Source organism: Anomaloglossus baeobatrachus, chromosome 2 (assembly GCF_048569485.1).
Source record: "Anomaloglossus baeobatrachus isolate aAnoBae1 chromosome 2, aAnoBae1.hap1, whole genome shotgun sequence".
Taxonomy (NCBI): domain Eukaryota; kingdom Metazoa; phylum Chordata; class Amphibia; order Anura; family Aromobatidae; genus Anomaloglossus; species Anomaloglossus baeobatrachus.
Window position 1 is genome coordinate 477054027 of NC_134354.1, and position 22606 is coordinate 477076632.

Here is a 22606-nt window from a genome sequence, read left to right on the forward strand (position 1 = left end):
AAATAAACTGCAATGTGCACATAGCAAATCTGACTTCTCATAGACTTTGCTGGGAAGTCAAATGTCACAAAGTTTTGACAAAACTGCAGCCAAAAACGCAGCAAAAAACACACCGTGCGCATGTAGCCTAAGAAAAAAAAAAAAAAACGGTCTGATTTTCCTCCAGGAAAGTAGGACGATTTTTTTTCTCATTTGTCATCCATGTGCAGTCTGTTTTTTTTACAGTAGCAGTTCATAATCAAATACAGGACTATTTACAGCTTCCCAAGTTACAGAAATGTAATGCTACTGTGGAAGAAAAAAAAATTAGATACAGTGCTAGATAATGCACTCACCTGATGGAGTTGTGCCAGTCACAGCCCCTTTCTGTAGGTGTAGGTAGTGGTCAGCAGCAGCCCTGAAGTATAGCAGTAGATAAAACGGTGGAGAGAAATACGGGTGGTTGTATGCCGCGCTAAAAGCCACGAATCCAGAAATTCTGATTAATTCCCTTTTTATTTTCACAGGTCAACGCGTTTCAGAGATATAGCCATCTCCATCAGGACAAACCAAAGGAATCACATATCCTAGGATATTTAATTCCTTTGGTTTGTCCTGATGAAGGAGATGGCTATATCTCTGAAACGCGTTGACCTGTGAAAATAAAAAGGGAATTAATCAGAATTTCTGGATTCGTGGTTTTTAGCGCGACATAACCTGTATTTCTCTCCTCCATTTTATCTACAAGTTACAGAAATGTAATATATTTGTAAAAAATAGATGCTATAATGCACCTGTAGACTTCAATATGTGAGTCTCAGATTTCCAGAGTCAAAGCCTAGCTTGCTGTGATATTTTTCAAACAGATTTTGTCAGAAAAAAAATAGAAAAAAAAAAATAAAAAATAAATCGGTCATCTGCCTATCCTATTGAATAATATGGGGTCAATGTGTAGTACCTGTTGAAGCCCTTGTTTGTGTGAAATTGCCATTGTCCAGGCGTTGCCCGCATCCCTCTGCACACAGGTTTTTAATAATATGAAATAAATAAGGTTTTACTCGGAACAGCTAGTGCCACCTTATTGTCTTGAACTGTTTACATGCACGGACACCTTGAAGTTCCCATGATGTTACACAAAAAAGCAGTGTATTTCTGGTGTGCATTAAAATAAATCCACAGGTGTGTCTCTAATTAACACAGATGTTGCCAATAAACCTATCAGAAGCTTCCAAACACATGACATCATATGGGCGGTCACATTGTTTAAAGGCATAGTACCCTTAGTGTATGTAAAAACGTTTGACTTTGCAGAAAGTAATAAAAATGCCTTAAAACATTCTATCATGACTCTGGCATTTGGCAAATATAAATAATTTTGATAATCCTAATTGACTTAAAACTGGAAAGATTTATTCTGATTTCATGTTAGATAGTGAGAAAAACATGCAGATGTGTCTTTTTAAATAGTGTATGTAAACGTCTGGTATGAACTGTGGGTGTTTCAGTATCAAGGTCTATAATAAAGAGAAGACTTTATGAGAGCAAATACAGAGGGTTCACCACAAGGTGCACACTATAAACCAGCCTTAAAATTAGAAAGGCCAGATTACACTTTGCCAAAATTCATCTAAAGAAGCCAGCACAGTTCTGGAAAAGCATTCCTTGGACAGATGAAAGAAAGATCAACCAGTATTGGAATGACGGGAAGAAGAAAGTTGGAAAAGGCTTGGAACGGCTCATCATCCAAAGCACACCACATCCTCTATAAAACAAGGTGGAGACGGGGCGTGGCCTGGCAATGGAGGAGTGAAGACGCTGAAAATCTTGCTCCCGTGCCTGGATTGACCCTGAGCCCTGTTATCCACACCCAACCAGCAATACAAACAAACACAAATGCCAGCTAAAAAGAAGGGGACCAACAGGGGGATGTTGCTGGACTCCCCTGTGCCTCCCTCTGAAGGCATCGCACGGTTCCTGAGGAGCGCTGCGGGACAGGGCCTGACACAGACGAACCCCATCATGGCGCCCGCTGAAGAATCCGTGGGGCATTCCCTGCCTCAGATACACCAGGTAGAAAGCACTCAGGGGACCGCGCGGAGGGATGGGAGCCCCCACAGACACACCAGAGCACACCGAGAGGAGGCAGGAATGGACGGGGGACCGCGGTGTCAGGGCACCCCCTCCTTACTTGACATGGCGGCGGTCACACGTGGAGAGGTTGTTCCTCACTGCTGCAGGGAGACAGACAGCGTCGCAGCCACAGCAGCTAATGAAGCGGGACCACAGGCAGAGGGTGAGAAGCATCAGATCTCCCCTCAGCTGCAGCAGAGATTACCGATTACAACAGCGTCTGCAACCCTTTCAGAAAATAGGCGGGAAATTCAACACCTCAGCCCTACTGAACTTACACTCTCATATGCAGCAGTGTGTGCGCTCCTCAACAACATGAACACTGCTGGGCAACATGAGGCTGCAGACAATGGGTCTCCTACCCTGGCTCCTGATCACTCTTCACGGTCCCCGATTAAGCAGCTCTTCACACAGCCAGAGAGGAGTTCCCCCTCTGTCCATAAGTCAGTGTCAATGCCACAAAGTAGTGCTCTGACAGTGGGGGCTCCCTCCTCCCTGGAAAAAGGCTTGACCCCTGCTGTATTTAGATCTTCACCATCCAGCTCAGGGGATGGGGATATGCAGGAAGGGACACAGGAGGACTGTGTGTGGGATGACCTTAAAGCTAGAATACGGACTATCCTCACCAGAGAGGAAATGGAAAACTACATCTCCAGACTAGAAGCCTCTTACAAAGCAGAATCGGCTTCAATCAGGGGAGAGGTGCAACAACTGGCAGAACGGGTGACTGCGTCCAAGTCCTGCAATACCTCTATCTCACTGCAACTGACGGCACAAGCAACGGCATTATCTACACAAGCCCAGCAAATAGAACACTTAACGGATTTGCTTGATGACCTGGAAAACAGAGGGAGGCGAAACAACATCAGGGTAAGAGGCGTCCCAGAATCCATTGCCCCCCAAGAATTGGATGAGGCACTACGGCATCTTTTCAACTCTATAATGGGCTTCCCACAGGACTCCCGCTTGGAATTCGATAGGGCGCACAGGTCTCTGGGCCCTAAACCGGTCGAAGGAGCTGGTTCGCGGGACATTATATGTAAAGTCCACAAATACAAGATGATAGAAGAAATCCTGAGGAAGGCGCGACAGAAGGACTCCATCCTATTCAAGAACACGCCGATTCAATTGCTACAGGACCTATCTCGGCATATGCTACAAAAGCGCAGGGTTCTTAGACCCTTATTGGATGCTCTGAGACAGAGAAACATCCTCTACTCCTGGGGTTTTCCCTTTAAATTGCAAGTCCGGCACGGCGGTTCATCACATGTGCTCCAGTCTCCAAAAGATATACCGGATTTCTGTGCGGCCCTTGGGATTCCCGTGGTACATATCAAAGCTATCGAGTGGCCACACGTCAACGGGATCCCGGGGGTGGCGGCGGAGGCTCCTCAGTCGCAGCGGATTCGCAGAAGGGACCAGGGCCCGAGGCGGCGTAGTGAAGTGCAGCCCGGAGCACCATCACCAAGCGGGAAATGAGAGTCTCTGGACTGCTTCCAATGGGGACTATGAATACGTAAGGCGAAATTGATGGTTATGCTATTAGGGGCATTTGGGTCTGTGCAGGCCTAGTTGCGCACCAATATTTCTAAAGTTGGTATTGTTAATTTGATTCTACATCTCTACAGAGTTTAATGTGTTTTTGGATTAATGGGTTAGGTACAATTAAGTGTACATATACAACTGAGTTGGGCCTGGGTCTGCCCCGGTGGGGAGCATGCCTCCGTTGAAAGTTCACGTTCCCTTGGGGCTCTACACACTGCCGGCAGGTGTAGAATATACTGGCCCCCAATTATTTAAGGTTAACCTTTACTCACTGTGAGTAAATTTCATAGGTTATTTGCATAACTATTCTCTTGTCTGGTATTGGGATTTTTTTGAATCTCCTATATCATTTTTTTTTCTTATCCATTCCTGTAGTAATTCTCTCTCTCATTCTCTCTCCTCTCTTTCTATCCCCCCTCTCTTTTTCTCTCTCTTGCTCTCCCTCTCTTCCCCCTCTCTCTCGCTCTCTTTCGCTCTATTTCTCTCTTCCTATAGGTCTCTCCCTTGTTGTCTCTTTTTCCCCCTTCTACTCCCCTTCATATTTTTTTTTCCCTTTCCTCTTCTTCTCCATCTCTTTCCGCTCTATATACCTGCAGCTTTGCCTTCACTTCACCCACTTGCCTTAAACCCCCCTTTTCCCCCTGACTCCGCGTGTAACCCTAACTTTCCTAGTGTTTTTGTCCTGATAGAGGCGCTGTACTGAACCAAGATGCCACACCTTAAGCTGGGCTCACTGAATGTTCGAGGCCTTAACACCCCTCAGAAGAGGTCTCACATATTATATGAAATGCATAAACAAAGAACTCAGATCATAATATTACAAGAAACCCATTTTAAAACTGGACATGTACCCGACAATCGGAATAGATACTACACACAATGGTTCCACAGTACGAATATTGAGTCGAGGTCCAAGGGAGTTTCAATAGGGCTACACAAAAACCTGATACATTCAGTGATAGATTCCAAAATAGACGAGGCAGGTAGATACGCGATATTAAAAATCAAGATATGCTCTGTAATGTATACGATCGCAGGCTGGTACGGCCCTAATTGTAATCAGACTAACGCTTGTCGCTCTTTCCTAAAGGTCCTGTCAGAATTAGCGGAGGGGGAGGTGTTGGTGGCCGGCGACTTCAATTTCACATTAAATCCGGTAGTAGATGTGTCAACTGGAAGGAGTGTCATACCTCAGACGCCTGACAACCCTGAAACGTGAGTTGCACAACACTCATCTGGTGGATGTCTGGAGAATCATGCATCCCCAGGATAGGGATTACACATTTTTCTCCACCCCACATCAGACGTATAGTCGTATCGACTTTTTTTCTGGTTTTCTCATTGGAAATATGCTCTGGTCTGATCATGCCCCGGTCTTCTTAGATATCTCTGCCCCAGATTTCCCGAACCGTTTGTGGACGTGGAGGTTGAACGACTCCCTATTGAGAGATGCATAGCGGAGGTAAAAGAGTCCATGGAGGAGTTTTTTGTGTCCTCACATGCAGCTGACCCTACGCCCTTACCCTTCCAATGGGAGGCTTTTTAATGTGTTATCCGAGGAATTCTTATTAAACACGGGGCACGAATTAAAAAGGAAAAAACTGTAGAAATTTCCTTGCTTCTCAGGGAAATTTCCACGCTAGAAGCCTCTCATAAATCCAACTCCTCCCCAGAAACGCTGGCCAAGCTTTCTACAACCAGGGAGGCTCTACGTAGATTACTAGACAGCAGACTACTTAAATTTAAGACCCAATTTAGAAAGGTGCTGTATAGACACTGACAAATGTGGTCGGCCGCTCTCACGCCTTCTTCACCCTCGGGATCAGGCCATGTATATTCCTAAACTGAAGGATCGGAAGAATATTGATACATACAACCCCACTAGGATACTGGATATCTTTGAGGAGTACTATGCAGACTTATATAGTATACAGGGGAAATACTCTGATATGGCCCCACAGGACCTCCAAAAACGCATAGATGGTTATGTTGCAGAAACCCCTCTTCCAGTGTTAGACACAGGACTATCACACGGTTAGATGACAGGTTTGAGGAAGATGAAATAGCAGCAGCAATAGGGGACTCCCCAAGTGGGAAACGCTCGGGCCCAGACGGATTCTCCCCAGCTTTTTACAAATTATTCAAGAACCAAATTACCCCTTTTATGACGAGAGTTTATAATTCGGTATCGGATGCATCCCCTTTTGTTCCTCAAATCGCTGGAAGCACATATTGCGGTACTGCCAAAGCCCGGGAAGGATCAGTCGGTGGTTTCTAACTACCGCCCGATCCCATTAATAAACATAGATGTAAAAATCTTTGCTAAGCTCCTAGCGAATAGACTGGCCCCCTTATTACCTTCTTTAATACATACAGACCAGGTTGGGTTTTTACAGGGAAGGGAGGCCCGAGACAATGTAAACAAGACGATATATTTAATTGCAAGAGCAACGTCTCAATCGCTACGCCTGGGGCTCTTATCAATAGATGCAGAAAAGGCATTTGACCGTGTGCATTGGGGGTTTATGAGATCTGCGCTGAGCCAAATCGGGTTGGGCCCGAATTTTCTTGGTAAGGTCCTGGCTTTATATTCCGGACCATCAGCTCGGGTTAGAGCAAATGGCGCCCTGTCTGACCGGATAGCGATCAAAAATGGCACCCGACAGGGGTGCCCCCTATCTCCCCTTCTCTATGTCATCGTAATGGAACATCTGGCGGTGGCAATTAGGAGGAATCCCAATATACACGGTCTGAGCCTTGGGCACAAGGAATACAAAACGGCTATGTACGCGGATGACCTTCTGCTGTACACCTCCCAACCTCTGGTCTTATTCCCCTCATTAATAAAAGAATTCGAGCGGTTCGGTAATCTGAGTAATTTCAAAATAAATTATTCCAAAACGGAGGCGTTAAATATATCCCTAAAACCGGCGGAGGTCACAATACTGAAAAGTAAATTCCCCTTCCGATGGCAAAATACTTCAATTAAATATCTTGGCGTGTCGGTCCCTTCAAATTTAAGCCTGCTGTACCCCCTGAATTACCAGAATCTCTTAAATAAAACTCTCAAAGACCTGGAGACCTATAATAGAAAACCACTCTCGTGGTTTGGCCGGATAAATTCTTTTAAAATGGATATCCTTCCTAGGTTCCTTTATATTTTTCAGACGGTCCCTTTAAATCCTCCCCCGGCCTTTTTTAAGACCCCGAGGTCCGCATTGATTCGCTTTGTTTGGAAGGGAGGTAAGCCTCGGATTAGCTACAAGACACTAGTCCGATCTAAGCAGAGGGGAGGAGCTGGGTTGCCGGACATACAGGCCTATCATAGAGCTTCCCTGGTTGCCCGCTTGATAGACTGGCGATTCCATAAAGAGACCAAGCAGTGAGTGGAGTTGGAACAGACCTTTTCTCGGGTCCCCCTGGGAGGACTCCCATGGATTCAGAAGGAGGACATGGAAATGGAAAAGAAGCAGATAGACCTGAGTGGGATTCTGCTCAGGGCAACCTTGGAGGCCTGGGAGGACATAAAATGAAAGGGCAGCTTTTCGGAAAGCCCCACTCCACTGGCCCCCCTGTTTGATAATCCAGGCTTCCCTCCATGCTGTAACATAAATAGGTTCCTGGGGTGGGAGAGGGGATCAGATATAAAAATGGGTCAGATCCTGCGGGGCAAATACCTGCAGTCTTTCATGGAAATACAGGCCACATTCCCTGACATTCATCTGAACTGGTTTGAATATCTGCAACTGCACTCTTTTGTGCGATCTTGGCTCAGGGGGGGGACCTCCTCCGGATACGACTACGTCTACACCATTCAAAAAAAAGAGAATTTTGTTTACTTACCGTAAATTCTTTTTCTTATAGTTCCGACATGGGAGACCCAGACCATGGGTGTATAGCTTCTGCCTCCGGAGGACACACAAAGTACTACACTCAAAAGTGTAGCTCCTCCCTCAAAGCATATACACCCCCTGGATGACCAAATCTAGCCAGTTTAGTGCAAAAGCTGAAGGAGGACATCCACCCACAAGTAGAGATAGAGTAAAACCCGGAATAACCGGAACCTCTGTCTACAACAACAGCCGGTGAAAACACACGGAACAAGAACTGCCAACAGGCAACAGGGAGGGTGCTGGGTCTCCCATGTCGGAACTATAAGAAAAAGAATTTACGGTAAACAAAATTCTCTTTTTCTTCATCGTTCCTTATGGGAGACCCAGACCATGGGACGTCTCAAAGCAGTCCATGGGTGGGAAATAAACAGAAAACTGAGAAGTAGGCAAAACCTAACTTCACAAATGGGTGACAGCCGCCTGAAGGATGCGTCTGCCCAAGCTCGCATCTGCCGAAGCATGAGCATGCACTTGGTAGTGCTTCGAAAAGGTGTGCAGACTAGACCAAGTGGCAGCCTGACAGACCTGCTGAGCCGTAGCCTGGTGCCTGAAAGCCCAAGAGGCACCGACAGCTCTGGTCGAGTGCGCCTTAATCCCCGGCGGGGGAGGCACCTGAGAACATTGGTAGGCATCGGATATGGCCGACCTAATCCAACGAGCTAGGGTCGGTTTAGAAGCAGAGAGATCCTTGCGCTGACCTGTGGTCAGCACAAAAAGAGAGGTGCACCGCCTAAGAGCAGCGGTGCGTGACACATAGATCCGGAGCGCCCGCACCAAATCTAAAGTATGCAACGCTTTCTCAAAGCGATGCACAGGGGCCGGACAAAGGGAAGGCAATGAAATGTTCTGGTTAAGGTGGAAAGGAGACACCACCTTAGGGAGAAAGTCCGGAGTTGGACGGAGAACCACCTTGTCTTGGTGAAAAACCAAAAAGGGTGACTCCGAAGAGAGCGCAGCCAAATCAGAGACTCTCCTGAGAGAAGTTATGGCCACCAGAAAGACCACTTTCTGTGAAAGTCGAAACAAAGAAACCTCCCTAAGAGGCTCAAAGGGGGGTTTCTGTAAGGCCGTGAGGACCAGATTAAGGTCCCAGGGATCCAAAGGCCGCCGGTAAGGTGGAATGATGTGAGATGCGCCCTGCATGAAGGTGCGCACCTGGGCCAGTCGGGCGATACGCCGCTGGAACAACACTGACAGAGCCGAGATCTGTCCCTTGAGGGAATTGAGGGATAGTCCTAGCTGCAGACTGGACTGTAGAAAGGACAGGATGGTCGGCAAGGAAAACGGCCAAGGAGCATGGCCGGAAGAGCGACACCAGGACAGGAAAATTCTCCAAGTCCTGTGGTAAATCCTGGCCGAGGAAGACTTCCGAGCGTGAGTCATAGTGGAGATGACCTCGGAAGGAATGCCTGAAGCCGTCAGGATCCAGGACTCAAGAGTCACGCCGTCAATCTGAGAGCCGCAGAATTCTGGCGGAAAAACGGACCTTGTGAGAGAAGGTCTGGGCGGTCCGGGAGATGCCACGGCACCTCTACGGACAGACGGAGCAGGTCTGGGTACCAAGCTCGCCTGGGCCAGTCTGGAGCAATGATTATGACCCGACGGCCCTCCATTCTGATCTTGCGCAGGACTCTGGGCAAGAGAGCTAGAGGGGGAAACACGTAGGCCAGACGGAACTGGGACCAATCCTGAACCAGCGCGTCCGCTGCCAAGGCCCGAGGATCGTGGGAGCGAGCCACGTAAACCGGGACCTTGTTGTTGTGCCGGGATGCCATTAGATCCACTTCCGGAGTGCCCCACTTGCGGCAGATTGACCGGAACACTGCCGGATGCAGGGCCCACTCGCCGCTGTCCACGGTTTGACGGCTGAGATAATCTGCCTCCCAGTTTTCTACGCCTGGGATGTGGACTGCGGATATGGTGGACTTGGAGTCCTCCGTCCACTGAAGGATGCGTTGAACCTCCAACATTGCCAGGCGGCTGCGAGTCCCGCCCTGGTGATTGATGTAGGCAACTGCTGTCGCGTTGTCTGACTGGACTCGAATGTGCTTGCCCGCCAACAGGTGGTGAAAGGCTACAAGAGCTAGGAGCACAGCTCTGATTTCCAGCACATTGATCGAGAGGGCTGATTCGGACGGAGTCCAAGTGCCCTGTGCTCGGTGGTGGAGAAACACTGCTCCCCAGCCGGATAGACTGGCATCCGTGGTGAGAATCACCCAGGACGGGATCAGAAAGGAGCGTCCCTGGGACAGAGAGAGGGGCCAAAGCCACCACTGAAGAGAGCTCCTGGTCTGTGGCGACAGAGCCACTAGCCTGTGCAAGGAAGAGGTCCGCTTGTCCCAACAGCGGAGAATGTCCAGCTGCAGAGGACGAAGATGGAACTGGGCAAAGGGAACCGCTTCCATTGACGCCACCATCTGACCCAGCACCTGCATGAGGTGCCTGATGGAATGACGGCGGGGCTTCAACAGAGAGCGCACCGCCAGATGAAGGGACTGCTGTTTGACTAAGGGCAGCTTCACAAGTGCCGGCAGAGTCTCGAATTGCATCCCTAGGTACGTAAGTTTCTGAGTCGGGGTCAGAGTGGACTTGGGCAGATTGACAAGCCACCCGAATCGAACAAGCGTGGCGAGAGTGAGCGAGACACTCCGCTGACAGTCTGCACTGGATGAAGCCTTGACTAGAAGGTCGTCCAGGTAAGGAATCACTGCCAACCCCTGGAGGTGCAGAACCGCAACCACTGCTGCCATGACCTTGGTGAATACACGAGGGGCCTGGCTAACCCGAAGGGGAGAGCCACGAATTGGAAATGTTCCTCTCCGATTGCAAAACGTAGCCAACGCTGGTGTGAAACTGCAATTGGCACATGCAGATAGGCATCTCTGATGTCGATGGATGCTAGAAAATCTCCTTGGGTCATTAAGGCAATGACCGATCGCAGAGATTCCATGCGAAAGTGCCGCACCTGAACATGCTTGTTGAGAAGCTTGAGATCCAGGAAGGGCCGGAAGGAACCGTCCTTCTTGGGGACTAGAAAGAGGTTTGAGTAGAAACCTCTGAACCGATCCCGGGTGGGAACCGGTACAATTACTCCGTTGGCCTGCAAGGATGCCACGGCCTGAGAGAAGGCGGCGGCTTTGGAGCAGGGGGGAGTGGACAGAAAAAATCTGTTTGGCGGGCTGGAAGAAAATTCTATCCTGTAGCCGTGGGAGATGATATCCCGCACCCACTGATCGGAGACGTGTTGAAACCACACGTCGCCAAAGTGGGAGAGCCTGCCACCGACCAAGGACGTTGCTGGCGCAGACAGATAGTCAAGAGGAGGCTGCCTTAGTGGCAGTGGCTCCTCCGTTCTTCTGAGGACGCGGCTTTATGCGCCAGTTGGGTTTTCGATCCTTGGCTGAGTTTGTGGACAAGGCTGAGGGCTTAGAGGATGACCAGTTAGAGGAACGAAAGGAACGAAACCTCGACTGGTTCCTGCCCTGGACAGGTTTCCTGGTTTTAGTTTGTGGCAAGGAAGTACTCTTCCCGCCAGTAGCCTCCTTAATAATTTCATCCAGTTGTTCACCGAACAGCCGGGACCAAGGGAAGCCCAGCAAGGTACTTCTTGGAAGAAGCGTCTGCTTTCCATTCCCGAAGCCACAAGATCCTGCGGATCGCGAGGGAATTAGCGGAAGCCACCGCCGTGCGGTGAGAAGCCTCCAGAATGGCAGACATGGCATAGGATGAAAAACCGAAGCCTGGGAAGTTAAGGCAACCATTTCGGGCATAGAGTCCCTGGTGAGGGAATGCATCTCCGCCAGAGAAGCAGAGACGGCCTTAAGAGCCCACACTGCTGCAAAAGACGGGGAGAACGAGGCCCCTGCCGCTTCATATACAGATTTGGCCAGAAGGTCAACCTGGCGGTCAGTGGAATCCTTAAGTGAGGTGCCATACGCCACAGATACAACTGTCCGGGCTGAGATTCTAGACACCGGAGGATCTACCTTTGGTAAATGAGCCCACTCCTTGACCACCTCTGGTGGAAAGGGAAAACGGTCATCAGAACTACGCTTTGGGAAGCGTTTGTCAGGACAGGCCCTGGGCTTGGTCACAGTGGCCTGAAAACTGGAGTGGTTAAAAAACATACTCCTTGCTCTCTTAAGTGAGGTAAACTGGTGTTTTTCTACCAGAGAGGCTTGTTCCTCTGACACTGGTGGATTGAGGTCCAGTATGGAATTAATGGACGCAATCAAATCACTAACATCCGCATCACCTTCAGTTAGATCAATGGGGTACATAGAGGTAGCGTCCGAGCCCACAGTAAAGGCATCCTCCTCGCCCTGCGATTCAGCTCGTGAATCAGAGCCGTGGGACGAGGAAGGAGGAGAGTCCCTGCGTCTCCGTTTAGGAGGATGGGGTCTGGGAACAGATGAAAAATCCTCTGTGAGCTCTGCAGAGCGAGTCGGAGCAGCAGAGGCGCCCTGAGAAGGGGGCTGATGCATGGTCAGCAGAGTCCGGGACAGTTGTCCCATGGAGTCGGCAAAGGACTGGGAGATAGCTTTAGAAAACGATGCTACCCAAGCCGGGGGTTCAGCCACCGGGGCTGGAGCAGCCGGAGGGACCCCTGGGGAGACTCCAGGCTGAGGCACCACCATGTTAGAGCAGGCATCACAATGTGGATATGTGCTCGGTTCAGGCAGTATGAGCTTACATGCAGTGCATATAGAGTAAAGCCTTTCAGCCTTGCTCCTAGTGAGAGACATGCTGCTGAGGTGGAGGCTCTGCAGTAAAGAACACACTCCTTCAGAATGACCCCCAGAGAGTGTACAAGAAAGTCCACAACCAGAGGTTGTGGCTTACCAGACCGTTTTGTGTGCCCTCCGGATTCCACAGCTCGGACCCCCAGACAGATGCAGAGCTGCAGCAGCCAGCGCCGATCAGTGTGAGAACGCTGATAAAATGGCGCCGGAGTGAGGAGGGGAAGCGGGGTTTAGTCCTAGAGCGGGAACCGGAGGGCCAAGGAGAAATACAGGGGAGGGAAACATCTCCTCAGAGAGGAGTGTCCTCCCCTGAGCTGAACGGCCGGTGGGCGGCGCCGCACTGTCCCCCTGCATGACTGACATGCAGGGGCAGTGAAAACGAAAGTAGGCCGCAGCCGAAGCCGGGGCCTAAATTTTACCATGCGGCCGACGAGCAGGCACCCTCGGCGCGGTTCTCAGGAGAAAACCAGAGAACCGGCCGGAAATCACAGCAAAGTTAAATAACATACTCTCCCCACAATAAATGTACAAGGGACCCCTCAATAACGTCTCATTACTTAGCTTATGAGACGCAGGGCCAGGTCCCTGAGGGATGAGCGCTCCGTCCGGCAGGGTCCTGAAAGGGCTGCGGATGGAGACCGGTCTCCTGCAAAGCAGTGAGAACCGTGATGGCTCCCACTTCAAGCCAGAGCCCGAGGGATGGTGAAGGAGCGCGGCATGTAAGGCTCCAGCCTTGTAAAATCAACCTTAACAGCACCGCCGACACAGTGGGGTGAGAAGGGACATGCCGGGAGTCCAGCTTGGACCCGCTTTTCTTCCAACTCTTTGAAATCAAAAATCAAAAATCAGATGAGAATGCATGTGTGTGTGACCTCCTGAACATAAAGCATTGAACTGGCTAGATTTGGTGATCCAGGGGGTGTATATGCTCGGAGGGAGGAGCTACACTTTTGAGTGTAGTACTTTGTGTGTCCTCCGGAGGCAGAAGCTATACACCCATGGTCTGGGTCTCCTATAAGGAACGATGAAGAAATTATTTTTGCAACTGTCGCCGCCCACACACTCGATCTCACTCATATATCGCTTGATTAATGAGGCCCACTGCTCGGAAGACCCAGGGTATATCAGAGTATGGGAGACGGAACTTGGGCTCAGTTTGTCGGGGGAAGAGAAGCGGAAGGCTTTCCTGTTCTCTCACAAAATTTCAGTAGCTTGCAGCGCCCAGGAAAAGAGCTACAAGCTGTTGGCAAGATGGTACCAGTGTCCTGCCACATTACACAGAGTTTTCCCATCAGTCCCGGAATGATGCTGGCGATGCGGAAGAGACAAGGGCACACTAGCACATATATGGTGGGCATGCCAGAAACTGTCTAGCTTCTGGTCTCAGGTGTTTCAAGTATATAACGAAATGTCGGTCGAGAACATCACCCCCTCAATTAAAATAGCACTTCTGTCAATACTTCCCAGCTCGGTGAGGCAGCAAATGAAGAGCCTTTTACGATTTTCCCTGATAGCTGCCCGAGCAGTCATTCCCAGGCATTGGAGAACCACGGAGGCCCCCACTATTGGGGAGTGGCAGACGGAGATGTCACACATTTGTCACATGGAGGAACTTTCAGCAATGGTGATGGGTAGTAATGAAAAATTTATTAAAGTCTGGCAACCCTGGGTGATGTTCAAGGAGTCCTCGAACTTCGAAGCCTTGTTTCGGTAACAGCACATGCCCAAATACCCTCCTTCCCTTCCCTTCCCCTCAACCCCTTGGTCTCATTCCTCTAGGTATCTTATTTTTCTCTGCTCACTTTCCCCCTTTTTCTCTTCTGTCTTATTACTATGGGAATGAGTCTTTTTCGATGTTGTTTGAAATCTAATTAGCCACATCCTGAGATGACACAAGCTAGGTGGAAAATCTTAAACAAACCCAGAGGACTCCAACAAATATTATAAGGTTTTAAGACAAGATACTGAGTTGAGAGACTGTGACTGTCTTCGGGTCATCGGGTAGTCGATATAAGGAAGATGTGGCTGATGTATTATTCAGTATTTTATTCATGCTCGTAGTTACTTTTATATGTGATTGTGATTTCATGAAAATTTCAATAAAAATAGACTTATTAAAAACAAGGTGGAGACAATGTGATGGCATGGGCATACATGGCTTCCAATGCCACTGGGGCACTACTGTTTATTGATGATGTGACTGAAGACAGAAGCAGTCGGATGAATTCTGAAGTGTACAGAGATATACTTTCTGCTCAGATTCAACCAAATGTAGGAAGGCTGATTGTCCATGTGTACAGTGAAGCACCATCCACTGTCCCAAACCATTCTGTGAAAGCAACCCAGGAGTTTAAGGCAAAGAAGTGGAATATTCTGCAATGGCTTAAGCCTGCTTTACACTTTTCGATTTCTCGTGTGATCGCATTTGCGATCGCACCCGCTCCCATTGTTTGTGCGACACAGGCAATTTGTTGTGCCTGTGTCGCACAATGCTGTAACCCCCCCATCACACGCACTAACCTTCCAAACGACCTCGCTGTGGGCGGCGAACATCCACTTCCTGAAGGGGAAGGGACGTTCGGCGTCACAGCGACGTCACACAGCATCCGGCCAATAGAAGCGGAGTGGCGGAGATGAGAGGGACGTAAACATCCCACCCACCTCCTTCCTTCAGTGTTGGCGGCGGACGCAGGTAAGCTGTGTTCATTGTCCCCGGGTACAATGAACAACAGGACGTGTGATTTTTAGAAAATGAGCGACCTGTCAGCGATGAACGAGAAAGTGAGTATTTCTGCTCGTTCATAGCTGTCACACGCTACAATATCACTAACGAGGCCAGATGTGCGTCACTTATGACGTGACCCCGCCACCATCTCGTTAGATATATCGTAGCGTGTAAAGCCCGCTTTAGTCAGTCACCAGATCTCAACCCCATTAAGCATGAATTTCACATGCTTAACACAGAACTTAGGGCAAAAAGACAAACAAAAGAACAACAACTGAAGTTAGCTACTGTAAAGGCCTGGAAAAGCATCACACAGGAGGAAACAGCATTTGGTGACGTCCATGGCTTCCAGACTTCAGGCAGTTATTGCCTGCAAAGGGTTGTCTACAAAAGTATTAAAAATGGGAATTTCTAAAATCAATACAATACATACAGAGTATATATCACATACAAGAAGAATAACTTTACCTCTTTCTGAAGTAAATTCCACTCGGTCTCACTGACCAGACGATAACCAGAAGGAGGTACATATGCACTCTCCATAATCTGAGTGACACTTGAAAGAAGAGAAGCAGTTTCCTCCTGCTCAGGAGTCATGGCTTTGATCGCTTTCTCCTGATCTTTGGTTAACATGAATCCACTTGGCATGTGCAAAGATCCAAGGGAAGAAGTGTCAAAGTTTTCAGACACAGAATCAGCTCCAACCAGTGGGCCAAAATCCGATTCATCCAAATTCCCAGCCGATTTGGCTTTGTTATTATATCCTAGAGTTTTTGTCTGCAGCGGGCCAGATGTACCCAGGCTGTCAGTAGACTGTGCTCTCCGAAGTCCATCTTTAAATAAGTCCTCCTGTTTACCAAAATCGTCCCCTTCATGCAATGCCAAGTCAGCATCTAAGGAATGGATTGAGCCATGAGAACTATTCATGAGACCCTAAAAAACAAACCCATTGACATTTTATTCCAGTGCAGCGTCACAATTATACCATAACTTAATGCAAATAATACCGTGCATCCAGATGTTAGCCACAAGCCTTGAATGATATATGAGGAGGTCTACCAACACAGCATTTTGTACAAAGTATTAACAAACAACCTTTAAAACACATTGCTTGTTTTCTAATCTTTGAAAGAAAAAAAAAAAAAAAGCATGCAAAAAGTAATTTCAATCTAGAGCAGGAATCCTAATTCATACTTCAGAGCTGAATTCATGCAGTAGTCGTTGCTGGCTAAACCACAAGTACACGGCCTGTTCTGATCCATTCTGGGAAACAAAGTCTTTATCAAAGGAAGTCAGAAAGAATCCTAAATGTTTTACCAGTAGAAATTATTATTTATGTGTCTCGCTAGAAGCTTCTTATATCAATTTGTAGTTTAAGGCTATGTGCCCACGCTGCGGAAATTTCGCGGATTTTTCAAAAATCTGCAGCACATCTACTCCCCAGCCATTTCTATGGCATTTGGGAACTGGGATTTTTCCGCAGCGGAAATAATGCGGATTTCCCTGCGGAAAAATCAGCACCATGTCAATTATTCCTGTGGATTTCTCCGCAGGGTCCCATATACTTACCTGCCTTGATAGCAGACACCCGAGTCACTTTCTCCGTCCGGTGTACAGCAGCGCGGTGGATCCAGGTACAAGAAGGAAGAGGTGGGTGGGGCCTGCACGAGTTAGTTCAGGCCCGCTCGCCTTCTCCTGCAGATGATGACAGAGTGACCCAGCCGCCGGAAAGCGAGGTGCTGCGGGATGGAGGTAAGTATGAACTCCCGATCACTGCAGCACTTGTTCTGCATTGAGGATGCAGTGCCGAAGCCATGGTACTGTATCCTCAATGCAGAATGCCCGCACCATATCCGCAGGACATTCCGCAATAAAACCGCAGCATGGAAACAGAAAGTTTTGCTGCAGTTTTCTGGAAGGTCCTGCGAATATATCCGCAGGACACTGTCCCCGTGGGCACATAGCCTCATTGTTTATTGCTCGCTGCCCTTAGTTACTGGCCCTGCAGTGTATCAGCGGTGGCAAATTTCCTTTGCAAGTAGCGCACACTTGCAAGAGCTGCTCTGAATATAAACTGATCACCGGATCTGACCAGCTTCAGTCCAAGTGTGGCACTGTGATGCTCCAGAGGAAAAGCGGCATCACTTAACACTGGAGGACGCGCAGGTCGGACCAGCAGTGCAACCATTCCCGTTACAAATTGTCAATATTCAACAATAGACTGCCCCTAACAAGCTGTAAGATTAGACGCTGAGGGCAGTGCACTCATGAAGACAATCTGTCATAAGTAACAGATACACAACATGCCTCAAAATTGATACATCGTAGTGACAAGCTATAGTACCAAGCGGTACTATACAAGACTGAGAAAAATAACAAACCTCTTGTCTGTGAAGGTTTGGAAGCATTTCATTGTGAATTGTTGTTCCAAGCACTTTTGTCTCCTCTTCCTCCTTTTGCATTCCTTCTTTTCGCTCTCGAATTCTTTGCTCATCTTCCTCCTGAATACGAAAAAAATCCTAGTTATTCAGATAGTATAATCATATTGAAATGTATATGTAAATAAGAAAAGTGTGAATTGTAGTTATTACAATGTGGGAGAACAACAATATGTGACTGGATACTTATGAGTTCCTTACAATGTAAAAGAAAACCTGAGATAGAAATAAAATGAGCACAATCTGCAGGGTGTCCATATAGTCAGCCCCAGTCCTTCTCTCCCCCATCTATATTGATAGACGCAAGGTGACATTTTAATATTCCATTAGGGACTGTCCGGATTGGGGTGCACCTTGTTGTGACGGGATGGCTTTACCCTTTTTAATATCACAAGCAGTGTGTACTGAGTACCCTATATTATTTTACTTTTTACAGCAGGGTATATGCTCATTTTATTTCAATGTTAAAGAAGTTATCCACTACCCTAACTGATTTCATTTTTTTATTCGCCATCGTGCTATTATGTGCCACTAAATGCATTCATACTCATATTATAGTAATATAAACCTTTTATCATGCATATAGCCTCACTTCGTGTTTACCAGCAGCAGTTCTGATGTACCGTATTTTTCGGACCATAAGAACCACTTTTTTCCTCCCAAATGTTGGGGGAAAGTTGGGGGTGCGTCTTATGGTCTGACTGTGGCTGCGGGGAATGAGGTGCTGCGGTGGAACGGGTCATCGGGGGCACGAGCAGGCTATAGCAGCCTGCTGTGACCACGTGGGCCCGATCATTACATATGCACGCCCATCCTCCCGCCCATTTCTCAGCGCAGAAGCCGGCGCTGACAGGTGGGCGGGAGGACGAGCGAGGACGCGCACATAGTAAAGAGACGGCCCGCATGATCACCCCTGGCAATTACAGCCTGGAGTGATCATGTGCGGCTGTATTCACTGCCCCCCGCGCGTCATCATCAGCGCGGGGTGCAGTGAATCAGTACACTCACCCGTCCCCGTGTGTGGAGCCGCCCCCTGCAGCACGCGATGTCTTCCTGTCTGTGCCGGTCAGCTGATCTGTGCTGGTCAGCTGACCGGCACAGACAGGAAGACATCGCGTGCTGCAGGGGAACGGCTCCACACACACACACACACAGGTCAGTGGTGCAGAGAGGAAGATGATCGGCTGCAGGGAGTGAGGAAAAGGTGAGTATAAACGTTTGTTTTTTTTTCTCTGTGCTATAGGATACAGGCCATATACCAGGATGGTATATGAGCACGATGGGGGCATATAGCAGGATGGGAGTATATGAGCAGGCAGGATGGGGGTATATGAACAGGATGGGAGTATATGAGCAGGATGGATGGGGGGTATATGAACAGGATGGGGATGGGAGTATATGAGCAGGATGGATGGGGGGTATATGAACAGGATGGGGTATATGAACAGGATGGCAGTATATGAACAGGATGGATGGGGGGTATATGAACAGGATGGGGGTATATGAACAGGATGGGAGTATATGAGCAGGATGGATGGGGGTATATGAACAGGATTGGGGTATATAAACAGGATGGGGGTATATGAGCAGGATGGGGGTATATGAGCAGGATGGGGGTATATGAGCAGGATGGGGGTATATGAGCAGGATGGGGGTATATGAGCAGGATGGGGGTATATGAGCAGGATGGGGGTATATGAGCAGGATGGGGGTATATGAGCAGGATGGATGGGGGTATATGAACAGGATGGATGGGGGTATATGAGCAGGATGGATGGGGGTATATGAACAGGATGGATGGGGGTATATGAACAGGATGGATGGGGGTATATGAACAGGATGGATGGGGGTATATGAGCAGGATGGGGGTATATGAGCAGGATGGATGGGGGTATATGAACAGGATGGGGGTATATAAACAGGATGGGGGTATATGAACAGGATGGGGGTATATGAACAGGATGGATGGGGGAATATGAGCAGGATGGATGGGGGGGTATATCAATAGGATGGGGGTATATGAACAGGATGGGGGTTTATAGCAGGATCATATACAAGGCAGGAGGATCATTACCAGGATGGGGTACCTTAGTAGAGAATTTGGGGACATTACCCCCCATAACAGTGTCAGCAGCAGATCCTCGCCCCATAACAGTGTGTCATGACCACATTTTTTTGCTTAAAGTTTTATTTTCCTATTTTCCTCCTCTAAAACCAGGGTGCGTCTTATAGTCCAGTGCATCTTATAGTCCGAAAAATACGGTATACATCTATCACTTCTCCTCCCCAGGCTTACAGTGCTTGATTACTACAAGTTACATAGGTTGAAAAAAGACCTAGGTCCATCTAGTTCAACCTTCCTCCACCAATTCTACATTTGGTCACTAAGTCATTTATAACCAACAATGTTGTGTGTACTGAGGAAATCATCGAGCCCTTTTTTAAAAGCTGTTATAGTATCTGCCATTACTACCTCTTGTGGTAGGGCATTCCACAGTCTGACTGCTCTAACTGTAAAAAACCCTTTCCTATTTAGCTGCTGGAATTGCTTTTCTTCTACTCGCAGTGAGTGCCCCCTGGTCCTTAGTATTGTCTTTGGAAGGAATAAGGGCGGCTTTGCACGTTGCGATATTGCACGTGCGATGTCGGTGGGGTCGATATCGCAACGTGTAAATCCTTTTTGATACGATGAACGAGCGCAAAAGCGTCGTTATCGTATCATCGCTGCAGCCTCCGACATTTCCATAATGCCGGTGCAGCGACAGGTGCGATGTTGTTCCTCGCTCCTGCGGCAGCACACATCGCTGTGTATGAAGCCGCAGGAGCGAGGAACTTCAACTTACCTGCCGCCGGCTGCAATGAGAAGGACGGAGGTGGGCGGGATGTTTACATCCTGCTAATCTCCGCCCCTCCGCTTCAATTGGCCGCCTGCCGTGTGACGTCACTGTGACGCCACACGACTCGCCCCCTAAGGAAGGAGGCGGGTCGCCGGCCAGAGGGACGTCGCACGGCAGGTATGTGCGTGTAAAGCTGCCGTAGCGATAATAATCGCTACGGCAGCTTTCACTAGATATCGAACGTGCGACGGGGGCGGGACTATCGCTGCAGCATTGGTAACACATTGTTACCGATGTTGCAACGTGCAAAGCCCGCCTAAGTCATGTGCCAGTCCTTTATATTGACCACACATCTATTTATACATATAAATGAGATCTCCTCTGAGACGTCTTTTTTCTAAGCTAAACATATCTAACTTTTTCAACCTCTCATCATATGTGAGGCCTTCCATTCCTTGTAGTAGTCTAGTTTGCCGCCTTTGAACTAACTTCTGAATGTCCTTTTTAAAATGTGGAGCCCAAAACTGGATCCCATATTCTAGATGTGGTCCTACAAGTGATTTAAAGAGGGGTAACAATACGTTGGGATCACGGGATCTAATCTCTCTTTTTATACACCCTAAAATATTGTTTGCTTTAGCAGCTGCTGCTTGACATTGAGTACTGCGGCTCCGCTTACTTGTAATCAGAATACCCAAGTCCTTTTCCTGTTCTGTAGTCCCGAGTTTACTTCCATTTAATGTGTACGCAGTTATAGGATTACTCCGTCCTAAGTGCATTACTTTACATTTATCAATATTAAATCTCATTTGCCAGGTATCAGCCCATTCTGACAACTTATCCAGGTCTTTTTGTAATATTGTACTATCAAGGTCCGTTTTTAATATCCAACATAGTTTGGTGTCATCAAAGACTGACACTTTACTATCAATTACATCCACAAGGTCATTAATAAAGAGGTTAAAAAGAATCGGTCCTAGCACAGATCCCTGCAGCACCCCACTGCTGACTATAGCCCATTTAGAGTATGCAGCATTTAGGACTACTCTTTGTTTCCTATCTTTTAGCCAATTCCTTACCCAGTTGCATATAGTTTCCCCTAGTCCTTGCTTCTGTAGCTTTAGAATAAGGCTATTATGTTGTACAGTATCAAATGCCTTTGCATCATGCATTGCAGTGGCCTGTGAGAAAACACTTAGCACAGACCCTCCCATATTCCACCCAAACCTATTGTCATAGAACCAGTCCTGATAAAGATATCTGGAGGTAGAAAGTGTCGAAGCAGCCCAGGGTAAAGCTGGTGTCACACACAGCGACAACGACAACAACGTCGCTGCTACGTCACCATTTTCTGTGACGTTGCAGCGACGTCCCGTCGCTGTCGCTGTGTGTGACATCCAGCAACGACCTGGCCCATGCTGTGAGGTCGCCGGTCGTTGCTGAATGTCCAGCTTCATTTTTTGGTCGTCACTCTCCCGCTGTGACACACAGATCGCTGTGTGTGACAGCGAGAGAGCGACGAAATGAAGCGAGCAGGGAGCAGGAGCCGGCGTCTGGCAGCTGCGGTAAGCTGTAACCAGCGTAAACATCGGGTAACCAAGGGAAGACCTTTCCCTGGTTACCCGATATTTACCTTCGTTACCAGCCTCCGCCCTTGCTGCCAGCGCCGGCTCCTGCTCTGTGCACATGTGGCTGCAGTACACATCGGGTAATTAACCCGATGTATACTGTAGCAAGGAGAGCAAGGAGCCAGCGCTAAGCAGTGTGCGCGGCTCCCTGCTCTCTGCACTGTGACATGTAGCTGCAGTACACATCGGGTTCATTAACCCGATGTGTACTGTACCTAGGAGAGCAAGGAGCCAGCGCTAAGCGCGGCTCCCTGCTCTCTGCACATGTAGCACAGCGACGTTATGATCGCTGCTGCGTCGCTGTGTTTGACAGCTAAGCAACGATCATAACAGCGACTTACAAGGTCGCTGTTACGTCACAGAAAATGGTGACATAACAGCGACGTCGTTGTCGCTGTGTGTGAACCCAGCTTAAGTACGAGCCAATCTAGCAATTGTCAGATGACCAGTACAGCCTTGTCACTGTTTGTCATGCAAATTTTGGTGCTTTTCAGCTGTCCACATCAGTGATTGGATTATTTAATCTCTTTGGTATTGAAGTGCTGCGATCTGAATTTCAAAAGCAAAGTTGTTGGCCCCTTCTATTACTGCTGAATGAAACTGTCAGCTCAGCTTGTGTGAGACAGTGAGGTAGACTGTGTCTTCAGGAGGTATGCTGTTATTCACTCCTTATCACCATCAGGAGCCCA

General features: G+C 48.3%; 1 protein-coding gene across 1 annotated transcript in view; it reads right to left on the minus strand.

The window, feature by feature from the left end:
• The window catches only part of RABEP1 (rabaptin, RAB GTPase binding effector protein 1), a 111276-nt gene that overhangs the window by 36483 nt on the left and 52187 nt on the right, over positions 1 to 22606 (minus strand). Inside the window, exons 8-9 of the mRNA XM_075336386.1 lie at positions 17396 to 17515; positions 15483 to 15947 (exon numbers count right to left, since the gene is read on the minus strand). Coding sequence (XP_075192501.1) covers positions 15483 to 15947; positions 17396 to 17515 — 585 coding nt within the window. The remainder of the gene's footprint in view (positions 1 to 15482; positions 15948 to 17395; positions 17516 to 22606) is intronic.